This window comes from Natrix helvetica (assembly GCF_964273705.1).
Source record: "Natrix helvetica genome assembly, chromosome: 12".
Classification (NCBI taxonomy): domain Eukaryota; kingdom Metazoa; phylum Chordata; class Lepidosauria; order Squamata; family Natricidae; genus Natrix; species Natrix helvetica.
In genome coordinates this window covers 8,742,969-8,765,565 of record NC_138556.1, presented here as the reverse complement: position 1 = coordinate 8,765,565, position 22,597 = coordinate 8,742,969, and the positions used below count along the sequence as shown (strand labels likewise).

Sequence of the window (22,597 nt, the reverse complement as noted above, 5' to 3'; positions counted from 1 at the left end):
AGAGAGACAGTCTTGTTACTTTTATTTGCAAGTCTGCAAAGGATCATTGCATGTATTTGAGAGGTGTGTGTCTGTGTGTGTGGGTAGCATTGTAAGTAACTTCCAGTAACTTGTGTTTGTCATTGCTATTTATTTCTGTTTTAAACAGTTTAGAACAATTACAAATGAAGTCTGTTAGAAGACCATTCTTATAGGCTTAGAAGTCTGTTAGAAGGCCAGGAGCCCTGGCGATGAAGTGGTTAGAACGCAGGGTTGCAGGCAAACTCTGCTCACAGTCTGGAGTTCGATCCTAAGGGGGCTCAAGGTTGACTCAGCTTTCCATTCTTCCAAGGTTGGTAAAATGAGGACCTACCGTATTTTTCGGAGTATAAGTTAACATGAACCAAGGGTTATGAACTTAACTAGTTTATTAATATGCCAAGTTCTTGAGAAGTTTTGATGGACATCACAAGCTGCCATAATGAAATAGGCATTAAATGTAACCACGTTCCTCTGGTGTCCTATTGTCTACCTTGTTCCCTACACAAGGAAGAGCTTGCATCCCATGAAATAGAATCTATTGTAAAATAGCTGTATCATCCATTCAGATGTTCACACCATGCATAATTCATTCACTGAAATCTCTGCCACAAGAACACATGAGCTTTACAGATTTTAAGAAAGGGCTAGGCAAATTAATTACGTCTCTGCACTTTTGAGTTTCCATGTAGACGTTGAGTAGATTATCCTCAGTCCTCAATGTGGGAAAACACAATTAGGACATGGCATTTGATACGGCATTTGCATTCTGCCAGGTACGTAGTTTTGGACAAAGGTGAAAGTAATCAGGTGTGGAATGGTTGTCTTATAGCAATAGCACTTAGACCAGTATTTCTCAACCTGGTCAACTTGAAGATATCTGGACTTCAACTCCCAGAATTCCCCAGCTGGCTGGGGAATTCTGGGAGTTGAAGTCCAGACATCTTCAAGTTGACAAGGTTGAGAAACACTGACTTAGACTTATATACTGCTTTATGGTGCTTACCAGCCCACTCTAAGCGATTTACTGAGTCAGCCTATTGCCCCCAACAATCTGGTTCATTTAATCGAGCTCGGAAGGATGGAAGGCTGAGTCAGCCTTGAGTCAGTCAGGATCGAACTCCTGGAGTGAGGAATGAGTTAGCCTGCAATACTGCTTTCTTTAAGATACGGCATTCTTAAGAGCCAAGCTCTTAAAAATACTTTTATCCAGCGGTGAAATGCTACAGGTTCGAACCTAAAGTAAAAAAAATAATAATGCTTACTGGTTCAGGCGAACCGTTAGTTCCAACGATCAGCTATACAACAATCAGCTGTGCCGCGTGATTTATATTTGCTAGAAAGCAGGAAACCCTGCTTCCTAGCAAATCTAAATCGTGCAGCACAGCTGTTCCCTCCCCCCACGTTCTACTTATCTTTGCAGACTCAGAAAAGGCTTCTTAATCTTCCTTTTTCAATGCAACCAGGTAGCACCTATCATACAATAGCAGAGTTGGAAGCGACCTTGGAGATCTTCTAGTCCAACCCCCTGCCTAGGCAGGAAAACGTATACTGTTTCAGACAAATGGCTATCCAACATCTTTTTAAGACTCCCAGTGCTGAGGCATTCACAACCTCTGGAGGCAACTTCTGTTCCATACATTAATTGTTCTAACTGTCAGGAAATTTCTCCTCAGTTTTAAGTTGCTTCTCTCCTTGATTAGTTCCCACCCATTGCTTCTTATTCTACCCTCAGGTGCCTTGGAGAATAGTTTGACTCCTTCTTCTCTGTGGCAACCCCTGAGATATTGGAAGACTGCTATCATGTCTCCCCTAGTCCTTCTTTCTATTAAACTAGACAGACCCATTTCCTGCAACCGTTCTTCATATGTTTTAGCCTCCAGTCCCCTAATTATCTTTGTTGCTCTTCTCTGCACTCTTTCTAGAGTCTCCACATCTTTTCTATATCGTGGTGACCAAAACTGAATGCCGGATTCCAAGTGTGACCTTACCAAGGCCTTATAAAGTAGTATTAAGACTTCACGTGATCTTGATTCTATCCCTCTGTTGATGCAGCCTAGAACTGTGTTGGCTTTTTGGCAGCTGCTGCACACGGCTGGCTCCTATTTAAATGGTTGTCCACTAGGACTCAAAGATCCCTCTCACAGTTACTACTATTGAGCAAGGTACCACCTACACTGTACCTGTGCATTTTGTTTTTCTTGCCTAAACCTGCGGTGCACATGCGCGCACGAAGCGAACCGGTAGCGAAGCGAACCGATAGCAGACTTCAGAGCATTTCACCCCTGCTTTTATCTTAGAATAAGAGTTTTGCAACTATTTCTGTGTTCAAAACATGTGTATCCATGTGGGCATCTGTGCACATGTGCTGGCTTATTTAACAATACAAAAAAAAATCTTGTCTTTTTCCAAAATCTACAATTTTAGATTGCTGTTCAAAGAAAAATAAGGCAACATTCCAGTTTCTTACAGTGGGATTTTCCCAAAGGGGCACTTTCCTTTTCTCCAAAGATGTCTGCTTTTTGGAATAAATGAGCAGATTACAGCAATTGGAATCCCAGAGATTGAGGTGGGGGGTGGGGGGAATGATGCCATGTCTCCATAGTTGTAATGTCTGCAAAGCTTGGGAGAATTTCCATGAGAAAACAGCATAGAAAGTCAGCGTTATCTCTTTTTGTACTATGGTCATGGACAGAACAAGGAGAAGGAATATGACATATGTTCAGGACAAGATCTATTTCAATCTAGCATTTTGTTTCTCACGGTGGCGATCCATCCAGATCCTTGTCAGCTGCCTGCAAACAGAGACATATCTGTTGATCTCCTATTTGTAGAAGTATTAAGGAGACCCAGATGTGAATTTCTGAAAAATCCAGGCTTTATCTGGAAACATTTGGTTGATTTTTTTTCTCAGGAGAGAAACAAACCAGAATGAGACATGGGGGTTATAATCTATGGATAGAACATCTGGAAAGCAGCTTTCCTAATTGTCAAATAATTCTCTTCAATTGGTCTTGAAAGGTGGGAGATTTTGGAAGGTGAATGATTGACTCCTTTTGAGGAATGCTGAGGAACCTGTAGAGATAGGAGGGAAATGCATCTCATAAATAAATGGACTCAATCAAAAGCAATGTAAACATTAGCCTCCTTGCAGGTCTGGCCCTATAATGAGACAGAAGGAGATGTGTATCCTGAACAGAAAAGATGCTGAAGAGCAGGGAGCAATGCTGAGATTTCCTGCTGCACATGATGTAATACTTGTCCAGGACTCTCTTACTAGACTGCTGTCCTCGTGTGCAATTTTTTTCATAGCCAGGTTGCAGAATATGCTGGATCAGAGGTGTCAAACTCGATTTCATTGAGAGACGCATCAGCGTTCTGTTTGATCTTGGGAGGCAGGGAGGGGATGGCCAGCTATACGTCACTTATGTCAGGGGTGCCAGTGGGGGCCCCAGAGCTCTGTCAGCAAAAACGGGGCTGCTTCCAGGGTGGGCTTGTGGGTCAGATCTAAGGACCCCCTGGGCCGCATCCAGCCCCTGGGCCTTGAGTTTGATACCCCTGTGCTAGATGATGCTAAAATGAGATTAGAAAAATATTGCAAAAGCCTAGCATCATGATGGCGAACCTATGGCACGCATTCCACGGGTGGCGTGCGGAGCCATATTTGTTGGCATGCCAGCTGTCAGCTCCGGCGCACATGTGCACACCGGCCAGCTGATTTTTCGCCCTTTTGGAAGGCCAGAGGAAACAGTTTTTGCCCTCCCCAGGCTTCAGGAAATCCTCCTGAGCCTGGGGAGGAGGGGGGGTCACACATGCATGTGCAGGTGGGCGGGGAGATTGAGTGGGCATGCAGACACGTGCGATAGCACGTCCGTGCACAATTTCGGCACGCTGTACGATAAAGGTTTGCCATCACTGGCCTAGCAGAATGTCAGAAATTCTATCTGTAAGAGTGTCCGTGTTAAGTGGGGATCAAGTGGTAGGTTTTCTAATGTTTGTAATTCCTTTTGCGTGTGTATGCAGTGGTGGGATTCAACTGGTGTAACATCCGGGTCACTTTACGCATGCTTCATGAGCATGCAGTGCATTTGAAAACTTACATTCTACTGCAGCCCCTGGTGAGTAAAACAACTAAGGTGTTTCAATCTGCTCTGCCCCGCCTATCAGCTGGGCTCCAGAAAAGGGAATATAGGTCAGTGTAGCGCAGGGATGGGCAGGCGGGCCCACCTGATTGTTGGAGTGAACCGGTTTGCTCTCAGCTGATGGTTGGAGCTACCGGTTCGCCTGAACTGGTCTGAACCGGCTGAATCCCACCACTGTGTGTATACCATCCCAATATGACATACAAGATTGGAAGGCGTAGAGAGATTTTGCCTGTAGAGTCAGACACGACTGAATAGATAATGTCATCTTGTCGTCATCATCAGTCAACATCATCCCAATAAAAGGGGGTGTAGCTCAGGATTAAACTGTGCGGTCCGTTGGGTCTTTTAGTTTGCTTAAGATGGTTTGGAGCACTTCAGTTGGTTTGGGCAATGCAAGTCTATCCAAAAACAATGCTCATTAACCAAATGTTCTATTAGCAAAGCAACAACCCAATCTCCTTCTGTGTAAGAATGTTATTTAGATAAGTATAAATGCACTGAAGCAACCCAGAATCCCAGAAAAATGAAACAGGCCATCAATACAACTTCTTCCCTCCAAAACATCTCAAGCCAACCAAAACACCTAGTTGTCCAAGAACTTAAAAACAGAACTCATCTCCAACATATAGAGCAAGACCTCTACAGAGGACAGACAGTCAAAAGACTAGGAGAGAGCATCCATGAACACCAACCAGCAGTCAACAAAAGCTCCTTAATCTCACAATATATGGACAGACTCAATCATGGTTGCAACTGTGAAACCATCAGCATCCTAGACCAGTGGTGGGATTCAAATTTTTTTACAACCTGTTCTGTGTTAACGCCAATGGCTTGGCGGGCGTGGCAGGGGAAGGATACTGTAAAATCTCCCTTCCTTCTCCACTCCAGAGGAAGGTTACTGCAAAATCGCCATTTCCTCCCAATCAGCTGGGGCTCGGGAGGCAGAGAATAGATGGGGGGAAGGACCAGTCAGTGGTGGTATTTACCAGTTCTCCGAACCAGTCAAAATTTCCGCTACCAGTTCTCCAGAACTGGTCAAAACCTGCTGAATACCACCTCTGTCCTAGACTGAGCTAAGCCCAAACATACTAGAGAATTCCTATAAACATGGCATTCAGACAGGTCATTTATCAATCGAGATAACCCGCTTATCTCATTCAAAAGAGACAGCAAATAATTAAGAAGGACACAAAGGGACCAGAACACTTTCTCTCCAGCAACCAACTCCTGCATAAGCAGAGGTGAACACCATTCAAACAATCAAGTAGAAAACAATACCGCTAATCAAGGATCTACCAAACAGAAAACCACACTGCACTGCAGGCTAATTCTGCTGATCACCGGCTGCCTGCAATTTGGCAGTTCGAATCTCACCAGGCTCAAGATTGATTCGGCCTTCCATCCTTCTAAGGTGGGTAAAAGGAGGACCCAGATTGTTGGGGGCAAGAAGCTGACTCTATAAACCGCTTAGAGAGGACTGTAAAAGCACTGTGAAGCGGTATATAAGTCTAAGTGCTATTGCGATTCCATACTACTGCTATTTCTCCTCCCTCGTTTTCAGTTTGAAAATGGTTCCAACTGAATCTCCAAGGACAGAGAGCAAACCTCACTGTACCACCACTTACTGCTTTCGACTCAGCAGCAGTCAAAACCTCAGTCCCACCACCCCATGAAAAAAAGAAAATAGAATAAACGGTTTCTTATCCACATCCTAATTTTACACCTGGTTCTATACAAAAAGAAAAGGAAGGGGGGGGGGGGAAACAATGAGAAAGAGCTACAAAATCTCCAATCCATCTTTCCCCTTAAAAGCCCAGGAGCTGGCCAATTGAATGAAGCAGGAATTCTACTGACAGGAAATCAAGGGCCCATTTCGCTAGAGCGATTACTTAGCAGGCGTTATTGCAGTTTAGTGGATACTGCACATGAAATCAGAAATAAACAAGACTCAGCTCTCATACATAAGCAATATCACGCAGAGCAGGGGTGGGATTGAAAAACGTTAGCAACCAGTTCTCTGGTTGGGCGTGGCCACCCATTTTTGGATTTCTGGTAGGCCTGTTTTTCACCCTCCCAGAGCCTCCATGCAGAGCCTTGCACTTACCTGGCATGATGAACAGGCCATGTGGAGAGTCCTGGGAGGGGTGGGCTGGGCCAGCCGGTCCTTGCAACAACTGGTTCAGCGAACCAGATGCAAAATTAACATCCGATTCACTTGAACCAGTGCAAGCTGGCTGGATCCCATTCTCTGATGCAGAGAATCCTGCCATATTCAAACTGATGGAGTCTTCCTGTCTCCTCTAAGCACCATGGGGAAAAACCTGTCTAGAACAGTGTTTCTTTACTTCAGGAACTTGAAGAAGTGGGGACTCCAGCTCCCAGAAATTCACAGCTTCCATGGCTGACTGGCGAATACTGGGAGTTTTGAAGACCTCACTCCTGAAAAGTTTTTCAAGGTTGAGAAATATTGGTCTACAGCAGGAGTGGGGAACCTTGGATCTTTCATGACTTGTGGATTTCAACTCCCAGAATTCTGGGGGGTTGAGGTCCACAAGCCATAAAAGGGCCATGGTTCCCCAGCCCAGCCTACAGGTTTTTCAGTTGTGGGGGACATCAGTTTTCCCTTGAATGGGACTGTGGAATAACAGATTAACAGAGTTGGAAGGGACCTTGTAGGTCATCTAGTCCAACCCCCTGCTCAAGAGGAGACCCTACACCGTTTCTGACAAACGGCAGTCCGGTCTCTTCTTGAAAGTCTCAAGCGATGAAGTTCCCACAGCGTCCAAAGGCAACTTCTGTTCCATAGGTTGAATGTTCTCACTGTCAGAAGGTTCCTCCTTGTTTCTAGGTTGAATCTCTTCTTGGTCAGTTTCATCCATTATTCCTTGTCTGGCCTTCAGATGCTTTGGAAAATAACTTGACAAACGTAAGACATAAAGAATATGTGACCACTATGAATATTTCCATAGCAACTCCTGGATCTCAAAATGCAAATGTTTCTTCTAACAAAGACCACTATTCTCTGTTGGTAACAGAAGGGCAGATGTAACATGAAATCTATTATGTTATTACTTATGGATATGAGTGTGTGCATCATTTTCTCCTCCTGTCTAAAAGGTTTTAGATAGGAGTGCATCTCTTCGTCTACAGGGGTGGATTTTTCACTGTTCTTTTGGAGAAGAGCCTCTAGAGTAGATACAGAGCAGAGGTGGGTTGCTGCTCGTTCGGCCTGGATCAGGAGAACTGGTAGTAGCGGTGGTGTGAGGCCCGGACTGGTAGTAAAAAAATTAGCAACCCACCACTGATACTGGTACAGATTAACAGAGTTGGAAGGGACTTTACAGGTCATCTAGTCCAACCCTCCGCCCAAGCAGACCCTACACCATTTTTGACAGATGGCAGTCCATTCTCTTCTTGAAAGATACTACCTAATAACTCATTGCAGTGAGGCTTGGTTATTTGTTCTGGGTTCTGTGTTTTGATTCTACAGAGTTATGTTTGTGGCTCCAAGCCAGACATGTAGATTGGATCTTAATATTTAGTTCTTTAAAAAATAATTTGTTTATTTTTTTCACTTTCTGTTACAACAGAAAGTGAAATATATATATATATGCCTATGCAGGTTGTAGACACAGCTAACTTGGCGTCTTCCTTTGGGCAGAATTAATTTGCAAAGGAAATGAAGGTTGCACCAATTATGCAATTTAAATATGTTCCAACAGCTGGGAAGTTTCAACTTTAGAACTTTAATAGAACTGCAGAATACCTGTTGCTTTGTTGTTAGTTGCGAAGTCGTGTCCAACCCATTGCGACCCCATGGACAATGTTTCTCCAGGCCTTCCTGTCTTCTACCATCCCCCGGAATCCATTTAAGCTCAAACTGACTGCTTCAGTGACTCCATCCAGCCACCTCCTTCTCTGCCGTCCCCTTCTTCTTTTGCCCTCCATCGTTCCCAGCATGAGGCTCTTCTCCAGGGAGTCCTTCCTTCTCATTAGGTGGCCAAAGGATTTGAGTTTCCTCTTCAGGATCTGGCCTTCTAAAGAGCAGTCAGGGTTGATCTCCTCTTAGGACTGACCGGTTGGATGGCCTTGCAGTCCAAGGGACTCGCAGGAGTCTTCTCCAGCACCAGAGTTCAAAGGCCTCCATTTTTTGGCACTCAGCCTTCCTCATGGTCCAACTTCCACAGCCGTACATTGTAACTGGGAAAACCATAGCCTTGACTATATGTACTTTGTATAGGGTGGCAGGGTTGCTTTGTTACAGTATTTAAATTGCATTGCCAAACTGCTGACTGAAGTGAATCTGTGCTTTGAAATCCTGGAATTTCATGTTTCAGTATTTAAGCACAAAGTATACATGATGATCTTCCTGGTAGGTTCCCCTCCCCTCTACGGTTTGGACCTGTATTATTTGCATTTAAATTTGTGTCCTGAATGATACAGGGTTTCCTACTTGAATGGGGATAGGACTAGAAGACCTCCAAGGTCTCTTCCAACTCCGTTAGTCGATATTCTATTCTAGTGAAGTCTTCTAAGGGCGTATATTACAATTCTCATTGTGATGTAAGTAAGCTCAATAAATAATGTAAGTATAGCAATTGCACTTAGACTTATATACCACTTCACAGTGCCTTACAGCCCCCTCTAAGTGGTTTTACAGAGTCAGCCTCTTGCCCCCAACAATCTGGGTCCTCATTTTACCCACCTCGGATCGATGGAAGCCTGAGTCAACCTTGAGCGTGGTGGGATTCGAACTGCCAAATTGCAGCTAGCAGTCAACTGAAGTAGCCTGCAGTACCTCATTCTAACCACTGCACCACCCGGGTTTATATTTGGGAGTATATTTGGGAGTGATATGGAAGTCAGCTAAGCAATCTAAGTGAGAATCAAATCTTCAAATGTTGCTAGCACTAACCGCATAGAGCAAGTTTAATGTGGTTAAGTTATCAGGTCAGAAAATGGGAGAGCTTAAGTTCTTGACCTACCTTAGGAAGAAAAGTGGTTGAGTGACTTTGGGCCGGTCACTGTCTTTCAGCCCTAGGAAGATGTCAAAGGCAAACCACTTCCTAAAGTTGCCAAGAAAACTGCAGGGCTCAATCCAGGCAGTCACAAATTTAAAAAATTGTGGAATTCAAAATTGACCGGAAGGAATGAAAACAAAACCCAAATGTTAAAAAAGGGACGGCAATTCTGAATTTAAAACAATGACCTCCTATCACCTTACCCAAGAAGAAGATTGGGCAGAGATAACTCAACTGCCTCTCTTAAAAAGTTCTCCATAAATGTAAGCCAGTTCTCCAGCATAAATTCTTTCGGGAGAAAATAATAAATTAAAAAAACTAGTTTTCCTACTGTTGCATAGTAGCATAAGTATAGTGAAATAAACAATAAAACTGGATTCGCCTTCCTTCTGGGTAGCATCTTTTGTTCTTTAACACAGGTGAGATGGACGCAGTGGTTTAGTGACTACGATGCTGAACTTATCGATCAGAAAGTTCGTCGGCAGTTCAGCGGTTTGAATCCCTAGCGCCGCATAACCGAGTGAGCTCCCGTTACTTGTCCCAGCTTCTGCCAACCTAGCAATTAGAAAGCACATAACAATGCAAGTAGAAAAATAGGAACCACCTTTGGTGGGAAGGTAACAGCGTTTCGTGCGCCTTCAGCATTTAGTCACAATGGCCACATGACCACAGAGACCTCTTCGGACAGTGCTGGCTCTTTGGCTTTGGAATGGAGATGACCACTGTCCCCTAAAGGTGGGAACGACTAGCACATATGTGCGAGGGGAACCCTTATAGGTAGGGTGAGATTCCTTACCTGTACTTTCTTCAACCCTCTGACATAAGTGTGGTTGGTTATGTGCAAATGTGTAAGCATAAGACTGTGCTTTCTGCAAGGTGTCCTCTTGTAGTTACTTCTTGAGGTTTGTAGAACTTTCTGTATAAGTTTCCTGACTACACTTTCGAAACTATGCCTTAACATCTCCACTCCAGGAGGTTACTCTTCCGGATACACTAGTTTTTCTGCATAACACAGCCATTGTATCTCTCCTTATCAATCTTTGGGGACCTGTTCATCTGTTTAACGTTTCATGCCTGCCACCTCCTAAGTGATTAAAACCAATCAGTGCTCTAAATTGGATGAGTAAGGAACCTGCACCTCTCTTGACAAAGACATTAAAAACGAAAGAGCAAAGTACTACGCTTCTTAACCAGATTAGCTCTTGTGTGCCTTCAGGAAATTTTCCAAGGTGGCAATTACTACCTGAGAATCAACTTCCTTCGTGAATTATAAAAGTAATTCAGCGTTCTTGGATAATCTTAAAATTACAATGGTGTAGCGGAATCTATAGGCAAAGTGGAGGTAGAGTTAAGAGACTGGTTAGCTTGGAATCCCTACAGGGGAGGAAGCTGTGGAGATATTTGAGGGGCTGCCACAGAGAGGAGGAAGTCAAGCTATTTTCCAAAGCACTGAAAGGCCAGACAAGGAATAATGGATGGAAACTGACCAAGGAGAGATTCAACCTGGAAGTAAATAAGGAGGGACTTTCTGACAGTGAGAAAGTTCCTTCGGAAGTTGTGGGAGCTTCATCACTGGAGGCTTTCAAGAACAGATGGGACTGTCATCTGTCAGAAATGGTGTAGGGCAGTGATGGATAACCTTTTCTGGACCAAGTGCCCAAAGTGAGCATGTGCGCAAATGTGCACACCCAGACCCCCAAAATGCAATGCACCCCCACACATTTGCCCCACCTCCTGTGCATGCACGCATGCCCCCTGCATGCCCCTGCACATGTGGGGGCCCTGCACGCACCCCACTCCCGGACATTCACGGTAGAGACCCGATGAAAGCTGGCCAGTGGAAGGCATGCACGCATCCACAATGGAGCTGAACTAGGGTGATGGCTCAGGTGCCCAAAGAGAGGGTGCTGCATATCACCTGTGGCACATGTGCCATAGGTTCGCCATCACTTGTATAGGGTCTCCTACTTGGGCGAGGGGATTGGACTAGATGACTTATAAGGTCCCTTCCAACTCTTGTTAATCTGTATCTGTAACCATTCAGCTTATAGAAAAGCAAGTTTAACATGCCTTTCAAGGAATAATACTATTTTATATTGCCTAGATCTGAACTCCCTTTCCCTCCAAACCCTTCTGGAGTGTTTCTCTAGTTGTTCTCCAGAGCGTACAGTTAGTTTGGCAAGGTTCTTGTAAGTAGGTGAGGGATACGTTAGGTGTGCAGAAACAAAAAAAAAGCCCTTCTCTAATCAACTCATGGTGCCTTGATGGTTCCTTACATTTGACAAATAGTGTTTTGCCAGGGGCAAGCATCCAACATGACACTGTGATAATGTTGAGTTATGGTGGCAAAGTTTAATAAATTAGTAAAGAGGCAGGGATGAAAAAACAAGCCAGTAGTCAGCCAGAAACTGGAAGCTTCAAATCAGAGACCAAGACAGAGATGGATGGATGGGTGGATGGGTGGATGGATTGAAAGACTGGTCAGTGGTCAACCAACCAGCGACTGTGCATGTGCCCACAGAGAGGGCTCTGCGCGCCACCTCTGGCATTTGTGCCATAGGTTTGCCATCACGGTTATATCTCTTTCTCGTTCCCCTGCATTATAACAGGTTGAGGACCATTCATGGGGGGAGGGGGGAGGGGAAGGAATGATCCTGTACAGGCATTTTGTATAAGCTCCCATCACCATTCTGAACTGGAATCTACTTACTTTATTTTTAGATGCCTTTTCCATCCAATTAGTGCTTATACCATTTAAATATATATATATATTTAACTGATTTAGATGAAGATTGGGGGTTCCATGTCCAGTTCAGACTTGAAGCAATGATATATTTTAGAGGAGGATTGGGTGATATTTAGAAGTCTGAGTGTCCAGTTGCCATCAATGGCCAGCTCGGCTAGCGTGCGGGGATCAAAATCCAAAAAGCTAACCAGCCAACCGGCAGTAGGGAGAAGATGTTCAGAACTCTACATTAACATATATTTCATTGAGAAATCATGTTCTAGCTGAACGCACATATCAACAAATGAAAGATCTATTGAACGTTCAGCAATCATTCCAGGTCTAAGTCAGTAAAATTACAGAAGAAAGATGAAGGTTGAATTTAGAGCACCAACTTAGGGAATCAGGGCTCTGGAAAACACCAAGGCAGATGTGATGAAGTTGGACTATATAACTTACTAGCTGACAAGCTAGCGTTGCCCAGTTATTTATTTATGTCCGGACCAAATGCAATTTCTAATGTTGGTTTTTCCCTCTTACCAGAGGGAGCCCCCTTGTGGAGTACTGCGAAGCCATTACCATGGCAACTCCACTGCGCTGTATAGTAGAAGCCATTTTACAGCAGTACAATAGAAGCCATTTTAAGGCATAACAGGCTGTATCTTAACAGAACACCCCCCCCCCCCGGAGGGGTGTTAGAGGTGCCTTACCCCCACAGGATTTATTTCCAGAGAGTAAGTCATCTGTGTACCAAGTTTGGTTGAAATTGCTCAAGGCATTCCAGAGTTATAGTGGAACATACACACACATACACAGAGCCATTTTTATATAGATAGATGATAATACATTGCCTTTCTTATTCATTTCATGTGATAGAACTCAATGCACCTTGTTCTAGTTCCAGTAGCTTCTGTTGCCTTGCATTCTTGTTCGGGATGAAGTTTGAAACTGGTTCAGTTTCTTTTTTCTCTGAAGTCATTAAAGACTTGCTCATTTTCAACCAGGGGCTACTGTGGGGATGCAAAACAGGTGACTTGCTCCAGCATAACTGCTGAAGCTTGCTTCTGCCTTATGAATAGGACCAGTCAATCCTGCTGCTTTGGAATGCTGTTGTTGTTGTTTTTGAAGCAAAACATATCCCCATGTTACCCCAAGGAAACTCATGACTACCATTTTTTTTTTTTTTGCTCAATCCTATTTGTTGGATTTGTTGAATTACTGGATTTGCTCAATACGCTGAACTACCAAACTAAATGCACAGGCTGGATTTAGGGATAAAGATAAAGGTTTCTCCTGCCCAGTTGTGTCAGACTTTAAGCCTAAGGGAGAGGTACTCTGCTCCATTTCTTAGCCGAGGGACCTAGTGTTGTCCAAAGACACTTCCATGGTCACGCACCTGGCATGACTATAAACCGAGTCGCATAGAATGTGGTTACTTTCCCACCGAAGTGGTACCTATTTATCTACTTGCATTGGCATGCTTTCGAACTGCTAAGGGGCAGGAGCTACAGCGAAGAACGGTGCTTTTAAAACATAAAGACACGAACAAAGACTCCATAGGAAATTAGATGCTGGGAACTTTAGGGTTTTAGAGATCAATCGCAACATCACACCTTCACATGAAGAAACTAAGCAAACCGGTAGTGTTGTTTGTTAAATCTGTAAATCTAGGTGTTCCAATCAACCCACAGATCTCTGTATTCGGTAAGAACCGACGTTTTTGAGTCATTTCGAAGTCTGGGAACCACCCAAGAGTTGGTTGGAGGATGAGTGGCTATATAAATGTTTTAAATAATCCAATAAAATCTTCAAAGAGAAGTCAGTGTTCTGGAAAGAAAGGAAGGAAGGAAGGAAGGAAGGAAGGAAGGAAGGAAGGAAGGAAGGAAGGAAGGAAGGAAGGAAAGGAAGGAAAGAAAAAAAGAAAGAAAGAAAAAAGAAAGAAGAGAAAGAAAAGGAAGAAAAGGAAGAAAAGGAAGAAAAGAAAGAAAAGAAAGAAAAGAAAGAAAAGAAAGAAAAGAAAGAAAAGAAAGAAAAGAAAGAAAAGAAATATTTATAGCTGTCATAATCTTCTGTTAAAGGGACACACACATTACTACTCAGTTGTGTACAGGTAGTCCTTGACTTACAACCACAATTGAGCCCCAAAATTACATTCCTGTGAGAAAGTTTTGCTCCATTTTATGACTTTTCTTGTCTCATTTGTTAACTGAACCAATACAATACAATACAATAGCAGAGTTGGAAGGGACCCTGGAGGTCTTCTAGTCCAACCCCCTGCCTAGGCAGGAAACCCTATACTGTTTCAGACAAATGGCTATCCAACATCTTCTTGAAGACTTCCAGTGTTGGGGCATTCACAACTTCTGGAGGCAACTTCTGTTCCACTGATTAATTGTTCTCACTGTCAGGAAATTTCTCCTCAGTTCTAAGTTGCTTCTCTCCTTGATTAGTTTCCACCCATTGCTTCTTGTTCTGCCCTCAGGTGCTTTGGAGAATAGTTTGACTCCGTCTTCTTTGTGGCAACCCCTGAGATATTGGAACACTGCAGATGCTAAATTAGTCACACGGTTGTTAAGTGAATCTGGCTTCCCCATTGACGTTGCTGACCAGAAGGTCACAAAAGGGGGTCACATGACCCTGGGACACCGCAACCGTCATAAATGCCAAGCGTCTGAATGTTGAGTGGGGTAGAGCCGCCATTTTCTTTCTGCCAGAATACAAAGTGTGAGCAGATTCCCAGAAGGTCTGTCAGCATCTTTCATTTCACTCATCCTTTCATTTCCAAGAAGACTTACTCAACTCTTCTGCTCATAAGAAGATTCCGTATACCACCAAGCTTGAAATTTTAGGCCTGGATAAGTCTGAACTACGCCGTCTACGCTCCAACCTGAGCTTAGTGCACAAGATTATCTGCCCTAACATCCTACCTATTAATGACTACTTTTACTTCGACTGCCCTAACACAAGGTCTCTCAACAGATGCAAACTAAATGTAATCTGTTCTAATCTTGATTGCAGGAAAAATGATTTCAGCAATATAAGAGTAAATGTGTGGAACACCCTACTTCAGGGGTGTCCAAACTTGGGAACTTTAAGACTTGTGGACTTCATGCTGGCTGGGGAATTCTGGGAGTTGAAGTCCACAAGTCTTAAAGTTCCCAAGTTTGGACACCCCTGCCCTACTTGATCCTGTTGTTAGTTCCTCTACCCCCCCCCCCCCCGGTACCTTTTACCTTAAACTGTCTACCGTGGACCTTACGTGTTTCTCAAGAAGTCCCTAAAGGGGCATGCATAAGCGCACTAGCGTGCCTACCGTCCCTGTCCTACTGTCCCCATTTATATGTACTCTTTGTATGTGTTTATGGCTATGTTTTGCTTATTTATATCCATTTATTTGTGCCATTTTTTTCCATGTGTTTTCATACTTCTTTCCTTGTACTTGTTGACAAATAAAATAAATAAATAAATCTTCAGTCTCTATCTGGGATTGATTTTGAATGGTAGATCAAGTGATTGAAAAGCCTGAGGTAATTTTGGGTCTTTCTTGCTTCTTCTCCATCCCCTGCTGTCGTGTTTTGTTTTCTAAAAAAAGATTTAACATCATGTCTGATGGAGAGTCCTGAGGTTCTCAGTTTACTTTTAGTAACCTGGAAAAAAGATATTATCTTATTAATTCTGGGTTTTCTTTCCCGTGAATCAACAACCCTGATGTAATTGCTTTTTATGAGTACGGCTGGATTTCATTTCTTTATTTTGCTTCGGTTACTAACACACTCCCACACGGCAATTGTGCAAGACAAGGCTAACACCTTTTTTATTTTTTTAAAAAAATATCTCCTTAAATGATATCTTCTAAACAGCTGCCTCCGAAGTGGCGAATAGAAGCCTTTAAAACAAAATCTCTTTGCGAAATTCAATAAAATTCAGTTTTATTGGTCAGCAGTAAAAAGTCGTTCTGGGCTGCAATTTAAAGACACAGGGTCGCAATTGTCAGGAGTGTAATATTTTTTATAAAAATAATTACTCCGTTCATTCTTCGGTAAGGTAAAGGTTCCCCTTGCACACATGTGCTAGACATTCCTGACTCTAGTACTCATTTCCGTTTCTAAGCCGAAGAGCCAGCGCTGTCCGAAGACGTCTCAATGGTCATGTGGCCAGCATGATTCAACTCCGAAGGCACACGGAGTGGAGTTACCTTCCCACCAAAGGTGGTCCCTATTTTTCCACTTGCATTTTTACCTGCTTTCGAACCGCTAGGTTGGCAGAAGCTGGGACAAGTAACGGGAGCTCACTCTGTTATGCGATGCTAGGGATTCGAAGCGCGGAATTGCCAACCTTTCTGATCGACAAGCTCAGCATCTTAGTCACTGAGCCACCACGTCCCAACCACTGTTTAGGATAGTGGTTTCGTGCAGGTTGGATTTGCGTATTTTTCCTGGGTCTACATGTTGGCTATATAAGTGTTGTAAAAAGAACAGACTTCAGGCTGTTATACGGGGCTATGCATTTCTCTTTTCTTTTAATTGTTAGTATTTAAGTGTTTGTGGTAGAGTCGTAAATACTCCCACGTATCTCACAAGGACAAATCAGCCCTTTGTCAACATTTCCTAGTGTTGCCATGAACCCCCCCAACAGTATCTACTGAGGTTTTCTCCATAAATCTGATTTCCTGGTTGCGACGAATGAAGCAAACATTGCATTTGGTACTCCAGACATACTTTTAGAACATTTTAGATTTTATTTTCATATTTTATATTTTGATCTGTGCTCTTTTGATCATAATGTGATCTGAATGGGCCATACGATGAATAAAATCTCCATAAACGGTTGAACAATTAACCGATGCTACACTGCACTTTGAAAGAGCCAAGAGGGAAAAGTGATAACGTCTTAGACTGATTTTTTTTTCTTAGAAAGGAAATTTTTTTCCCTATGTTCTTGACACATAGAGATAATTTAAATACATTAAATTTCACTGAACCTCCAGTGATGCCTACAATTTCTGGAGGCAAGCGGTTACACTGGTTAATTGTTCTAATCATCAGGAAATTTCTTCTTAGTTCTAGGTTGCTTCTCTCCTTAGGTAGCTTCCATCCATTATTTCTTGTCCTGCCCTCTGATGCTTTGGAGAATAATTTGACCCCCTTCTTCTTTGTGGCAGTACCTCAAATCCTGAAATACTGTTCTCATGTTGCCCCTAATTCTTCTTTTCTTTCGACTAGCCAGACCCCAAATCTGCAGAGCTGTTCTTCATATGGTTTAATCTCCAGGCCTCCAGTTCAGCTAAGGTTTGTTTGGTTCCCTATAACTCGTATCCATTTTTAACCCATCGATGGAATTAATTTGCTTTTTTCATTTCTTTTCAGCCCACGTAACAATGCATCAAATAATACAAACCGCATACAGCTGGTTTTGGTGGGAGAACATCTGGATGCCCGCTAACTGCACATGGGCAGATTTAGAAGACCACAATGGGTACATCTTTCCCAAACCACGGCAATTGTTTGCCACAATTCCATATGCCTTTGTGATGTTGGTGATCAGGTTCTTTGTTGAAAGGTAAACAAAAAAAATGTCTTTAAAAAATTAATGCTCTTTTTTTTTTTTGCTCCAATAATTCATTTTTTTCCTCCCCATATTTGATTTTCAATCCTATGAAATATCTTAAGGGCTTCCTTCCTGTTACTTATTTTTGCAGTTTTTAGTGAGATGTTTTCAGCTTTAAAAGGATGGCCTGGAGCTATCTTGATTCAGTCTCAAAATTGATAACGGGAATGCAAATTACGTGAAGGACTAATCCTTTGCTCACTTGCCTGCTTTGCCCTAACTTGCCACCTATTTATTTATTTGTATAGTTGCCCGTCTCGAACCAGTGACGCTTTGGTCTGTTTGCTTTGTTTTGTGTTTTTAAAGTGAAGTTAAAGCAAACAGATGTGTAAGGGCAAACGTAGACGTAAATTGTAAGGGAACAAGACAAGGAGAATTAACGTGTCACAGGTTGTCAGGCACAAAAAATGGACACTACCATTCCCAGTTCCAGTGAAGATCATTTAGATTTAAATGCCTCTATACAAGGATCTGATGAAGTCATGGTCAGCACTAAAGTGATGCTAGGGAAGAGTCAACAAAATTCAAGAGGGGCTGGCTTTAGAACAGCAGTCACCAAATCGTGGTCCGTGAGAAAATGTTGGTGATCCGCAAAAAATTATTTGCATTTTTTAATATTGCACTAAATGAGGGCTCCTCAAACTACGGCCCCTGGGCCAGATACGTGCAATGAACGCTTGTGTTGCTGTAGAGAGTCTCCCCCTTTGGGGGTCTTTTTGTGCAGGTTGGAGGAGGGCAAAAATTCTGACTTGAGGTCTGCTTTGGCGTTCCTGGTGCCGGGCTTTGGGTGAAGGCTGGAGGGAAGCGCCACTAGGGGTGAAGAGCTGGAGGGCCTCGTTCCAGTGGGACTGTCAGGGGAAATTTCACCCTGAGCTAACGAGGTCTAGAATCGATGGCTTTCCAAACAGCATATCTTCAGAAAAAGCGAAAGTAAGACCCGATAACATGTTCTAATTAAAAACAGAACTTTTAAGATAAAAATAAGAAAAAGAAATAAACAAATCTATCTAATTGTTACATTTTGGCAAGATCAATTATCGTCCACCTTCTTGGCAGACGAACACAAGATCAAAAAGTAAAGAAGTCTCTGGAATGTGTGTGAGCAGGCGCAGTACATCACTTGCTGATAAGGCCAGTGACCTGCGCAATAAATTCTCAGTTCAGCTAGCAAACAATTAACGCAGTGACAGGGACTGCATCAGAGGTGGTATTCAGCAGGTTCTGACCAGTTCTGGAGAACCGGTTGCGGAAATTTTGAGTAGTTCAGAGAACCGGTAAATACTACCTCTGACTGTCCCTGCCCCCATCTATTCTCTGCCTCCCGAGTCCCAACTGATCGGGAGGGAATGGGAATTTTGCAGTAACCTTCCCCTGCCCACCAAGCCATGCCACGCCCACCAAACCATGCCCACAGAACCGGTAGTAAAAATATTTGAATCCCACCACTGGACTGCGTCATGGCCTGCAACTGGCTGACCAGCTCATCCCAGACACCGGTACCTGGCCTTGCACTCCCACAGAGCTTCCCTCTGCTTGGACAGCCTATGGTTGTAGTCCTCAGTGAGGTGCTTCTTCTGAGCCTCCTTCTCAATCAGATCCAATTTGAACTGAGCCAGCTGCTTTGCCAACTCTTTCTCATGGTAGCTGCTTAGCTCTAACAATGGCTTCCTGTTGGGGCCCTATGGCGCCCGGGCGGGCAGGCGAGGAGTGGCTAGGAAGAGAGGGCAGGGGTATGTAGAGGCCGGCGAAGCACCCCTTGAGGTGAGTGACATCAAGTTGGCCATGCCCACCCAGTCACATGACCGCCTTGCCACGCCCATCCAGCCATCATTAGGCAGATCATATTAGTGGCCCGTGGGATTTAAAATTATGAATTTAGTGGTCCCTGAGATCCGAAAGGTTGCGGAGCTCTGATTTAGAACACTTAAGGGAAGGTAATGATTCTAGACTAAGTCTTTTCTTAAGCCTGCCCCAAGCTCTGTCTCTTTTTCTCCTACACAGGCGTAGGGGGGGGAAAGGGTTGTCATCAAATAGAGTTGAATGGAGTCTGGTCTCTGCCTTCTTACGTTAAGGGATAATTTGGGTGAAACAAAGAACAATTCCCCACTGTTCCATGCACCTGTGATGTAACTTTCTTAACTACTAGACGGAAGTAGATTGGATCTGCCATCCCAAAGGTGTGTTAGATGGAAGTTCTGACAGTTGTCTTAAACCCCTTTGGAGGATGCCCAATTTAAGGAAGCCTCATCTGTCCTGGAGCATGGGCTAACAAAGTTGTGCAAATGAAGAAATGGTTGAACGCGATGCTGAATGACTGCTCCACAATTCCCCATGAGACAAAGCAAATGGGTTACAACAGGGGTGTCCAAACTTGGGAACTTTAAGACTTGTGGACTTCAACTCCCAGAATTCCCCAGCCTGGCTGGGGAATTCTGGGAGTTGAAGTCCACAAGTCTTAAAGTTCCCAAGTTTGGACACCCCTGGGTTACAACCATGAATACAGAAAACATGTCCTTCTGCCCAAGCAGGGAGCTCCTCTTTTTCCTGGGCTACCGTATAGCTAGCTTCACTTGAAATCATTACATTTTACAAAGTTCCTTTTTTGATTGTCTTTTTTCAGATATCTTGCTCTTCCTTTGGCTGACTACTTGGGCATAAAGAATGTCAGGCGGATCAAACCGCAGGATAATCCCACCCTTGAAACTTTTTTCCGAGAGTGCACAAAAAAGCCATCCCAGGTGAGGATTCTTTAAAAAAAAAAAAGTTCCCTAGGAGATTTCCATGCCACTAACCACTGCCTAGTTCTACCTTTCTATCCAGACAAGGGATGGTAGACAGATTAACAGATTAACAGGGTTGGAAGGGACCTTGTGGGTTATCTAGTCCAACCCCCCGCCCAAGCAGGAGATCCTACACCATTTCTTTCCAGTGTCTTCTTGAAAACCTCCAGGGATGAAGCTCCCACAACTTCTGAAGGCAACTTTTGTTCCATGGGTTGATTGTTCTCACTGTCAGAAAGTTCCTCCTTATTTCCAGATTTAATCTCTACTTGATCATTTTCCATCCATTATTCCTTGTCTGGTCTTCAGGTGCTTTGGAAAATAGCTTGATCCCCTTCCTCTCTGTGGCAGCCCCTCAAATATTGGAAGACTGCTATCCTGTCTCCCCTGGTCCTTCTCTTCACTAGACTAGCCATGCCCAGTTCCTGCAACCGTTCTTCATAAATCCTCGATTTATGACCACAATCGAGCCCCACATTTCTGTTGTTAAGTGACCCATTAAGTGAATTCTGCCTCATTTTAGGACCTTTCTTGTCACAGTTCTTAAGTGAATCTCTGCAGATGATAAGTTAAACCATCCGGTTATTAAGTGAATCTGGCTGGGATCACAGGACTCCAGCACACAGCAACGGTCGTAAGTATGAGTCAGTTGCCCAGCATCTGAGTTTTGATCACATGATCATGGGGATACAACCAAGGTCATAAGTGTGAAAAACAGTCACAAGTCACTTTTTTCACCACCGCTGTAACACATTACTGCCTTTACAGTACATTCCTGTGAATGAACGAACAGCACACAAAAACACACCGTTACATATGCCCTCACAACAAAATGGGTCTTTTTTAGGTGGTTTTGCTAGCCGGGGAGCTCCATCTCACAAACCCTTCTTCATTGCAAAGGAGCTGAGTATTATCTAACAAAAACCAGTTAAGAATCACAACTCTTACTATCACAATCCATCTGTTTATTTAGCATTAGGTCATTCCTTTTGTACTCATTGTTGCCAAGGCTAAATGGAAATGGAATGTAGAATTACACACATATTTTGCATTGTTGGGAAATATCCATCCAGTCCATGCAGTTACTACATCTTCCCTAGCCTGATAAAAGAAACCTTATCTTTGATAAGGAAGCCAACGTTATAGAAACTAACAAGCTAACAAATCTTATATTTGCATAATTCATTGGGGAGCACAAAAGGTTGTTGTCATCCGTGAGCATCCCAGCTCTTTGCTGTAGGAAGCTGCGTGGAGTTTTACCTGCCTTGCATTGCATCAAAATTTGAACATGGGTTGGAACCTAGACTCATCACCTCCTCTGACCTAGGCTTCCCCAAAAAGCACGAGGCAGAGTCCTGGTCCCGACAAAACCCCTTTTATTAAACGAACGCGATTTCCTCTCATTCACATTCAGCAAAGGCCTGGCAAACAGTCTTTCAAAGGAATATTTAGGACCACAGACCTTATTTAGCTTGGAAGCTGCCATGTAAATATTTTCCAAATGAGGTGCTGTGCAAGGGAAGACTGGGCACAGTCTCCGAGATTCACGGACAGATCTTCACACTCCTGAAACGAATCTAAGGACTGAACGAATGAATGGTTTTCTGCAAAAGCCCACTCCCCTTTCGCTCCTCTTTTATTTCCTATGGGAGGGGCCAATCACCTTCCACCTGTGGCTTCACTCCCAAGTCAACCCTGATTTCTTAGCTGTTCTTCGCTTCTGGCAGCTCTGCGCATGCGCACACTGGGAACAGGCTCCAGCTGTTCCTCTGCCTCACTGCTTTGTAGCTCCATAGGCACCTGATCACTGCCAGATGGCCTTGGCCCCTGTCTCTGCCTCCAATGCAGAGCCCTCGTCTGAGCGTTCCCCAGACTCCAGGGCTGGCTCGTGTTCCTCCCCAACCTCCTCACTGTCTGAATCTGCTGCCAGCTTTGCTGGCCACTGTAGGTCCACAGCATCACCCCCTGGATGAGACTAAGGATGTGAAGTGGATTTCATTAGAAGAGTTGGTGTTTGATGTGGATATCTCATTTATGTGATCTTAGAAGAGTAGAGTAGAGTAGAGTAGAACAGAGTAGAGTGTAGGTAGTGTAAAAAGTAGAGTAGAGTAGAGTAGAGTAGAGTAGAGTAGAATAGAATAGAATAGAATAGAATAGAATAGAATAGAATAATAGAGTTGGAAGGGACCTTGGAGGTCTTCTAGTCCAACCCCCTGCTCAGGCAGGAAACCTTGTGACATTTCAGACAAATGGTTGTTCAATCTCTTATTTAAAAACTTCCAGTATTGGAGAATTGACAAC

At 43.6% G+C, this 22,597-nt stretch overlaps 1 protein-coding gene across 3 annotated transcripts in view; it reads left to right on the top strand.

Moving 5' to 3' along the window:
- The window catches only part of CERS3 (ceramide synthase 3), a 44,943-nt gene that overhangs the window by 2,120 nt on the left and 20,226 nt on the right, over positions 1-22,597 (top strand). For 2 of the 3 annotated variants that reach the window (XM_081964839.1, XM_081964837.1), the window contains exons 2-4: positions 17,132-17,197; positions 17,276-17,468; positions 20,137-20,254. In XM_081964839.1, the coding sequence (XP_081820965.1) occupies positions 17,287-17,468; positions 20,137-20,254 (300 nt within the window). In that variant the 5' untranslated portion in view covers positions 17,132-17,197; positions 17,276-17,286. The remainder of the gene's footprint in view (positions 1-17,131; positions 17,198-17,275; positions 17,469-20,136; positions 20,255-22,597) is intronic. The other variant, XM_081964838.1, reaches the window with a different exon arrangement.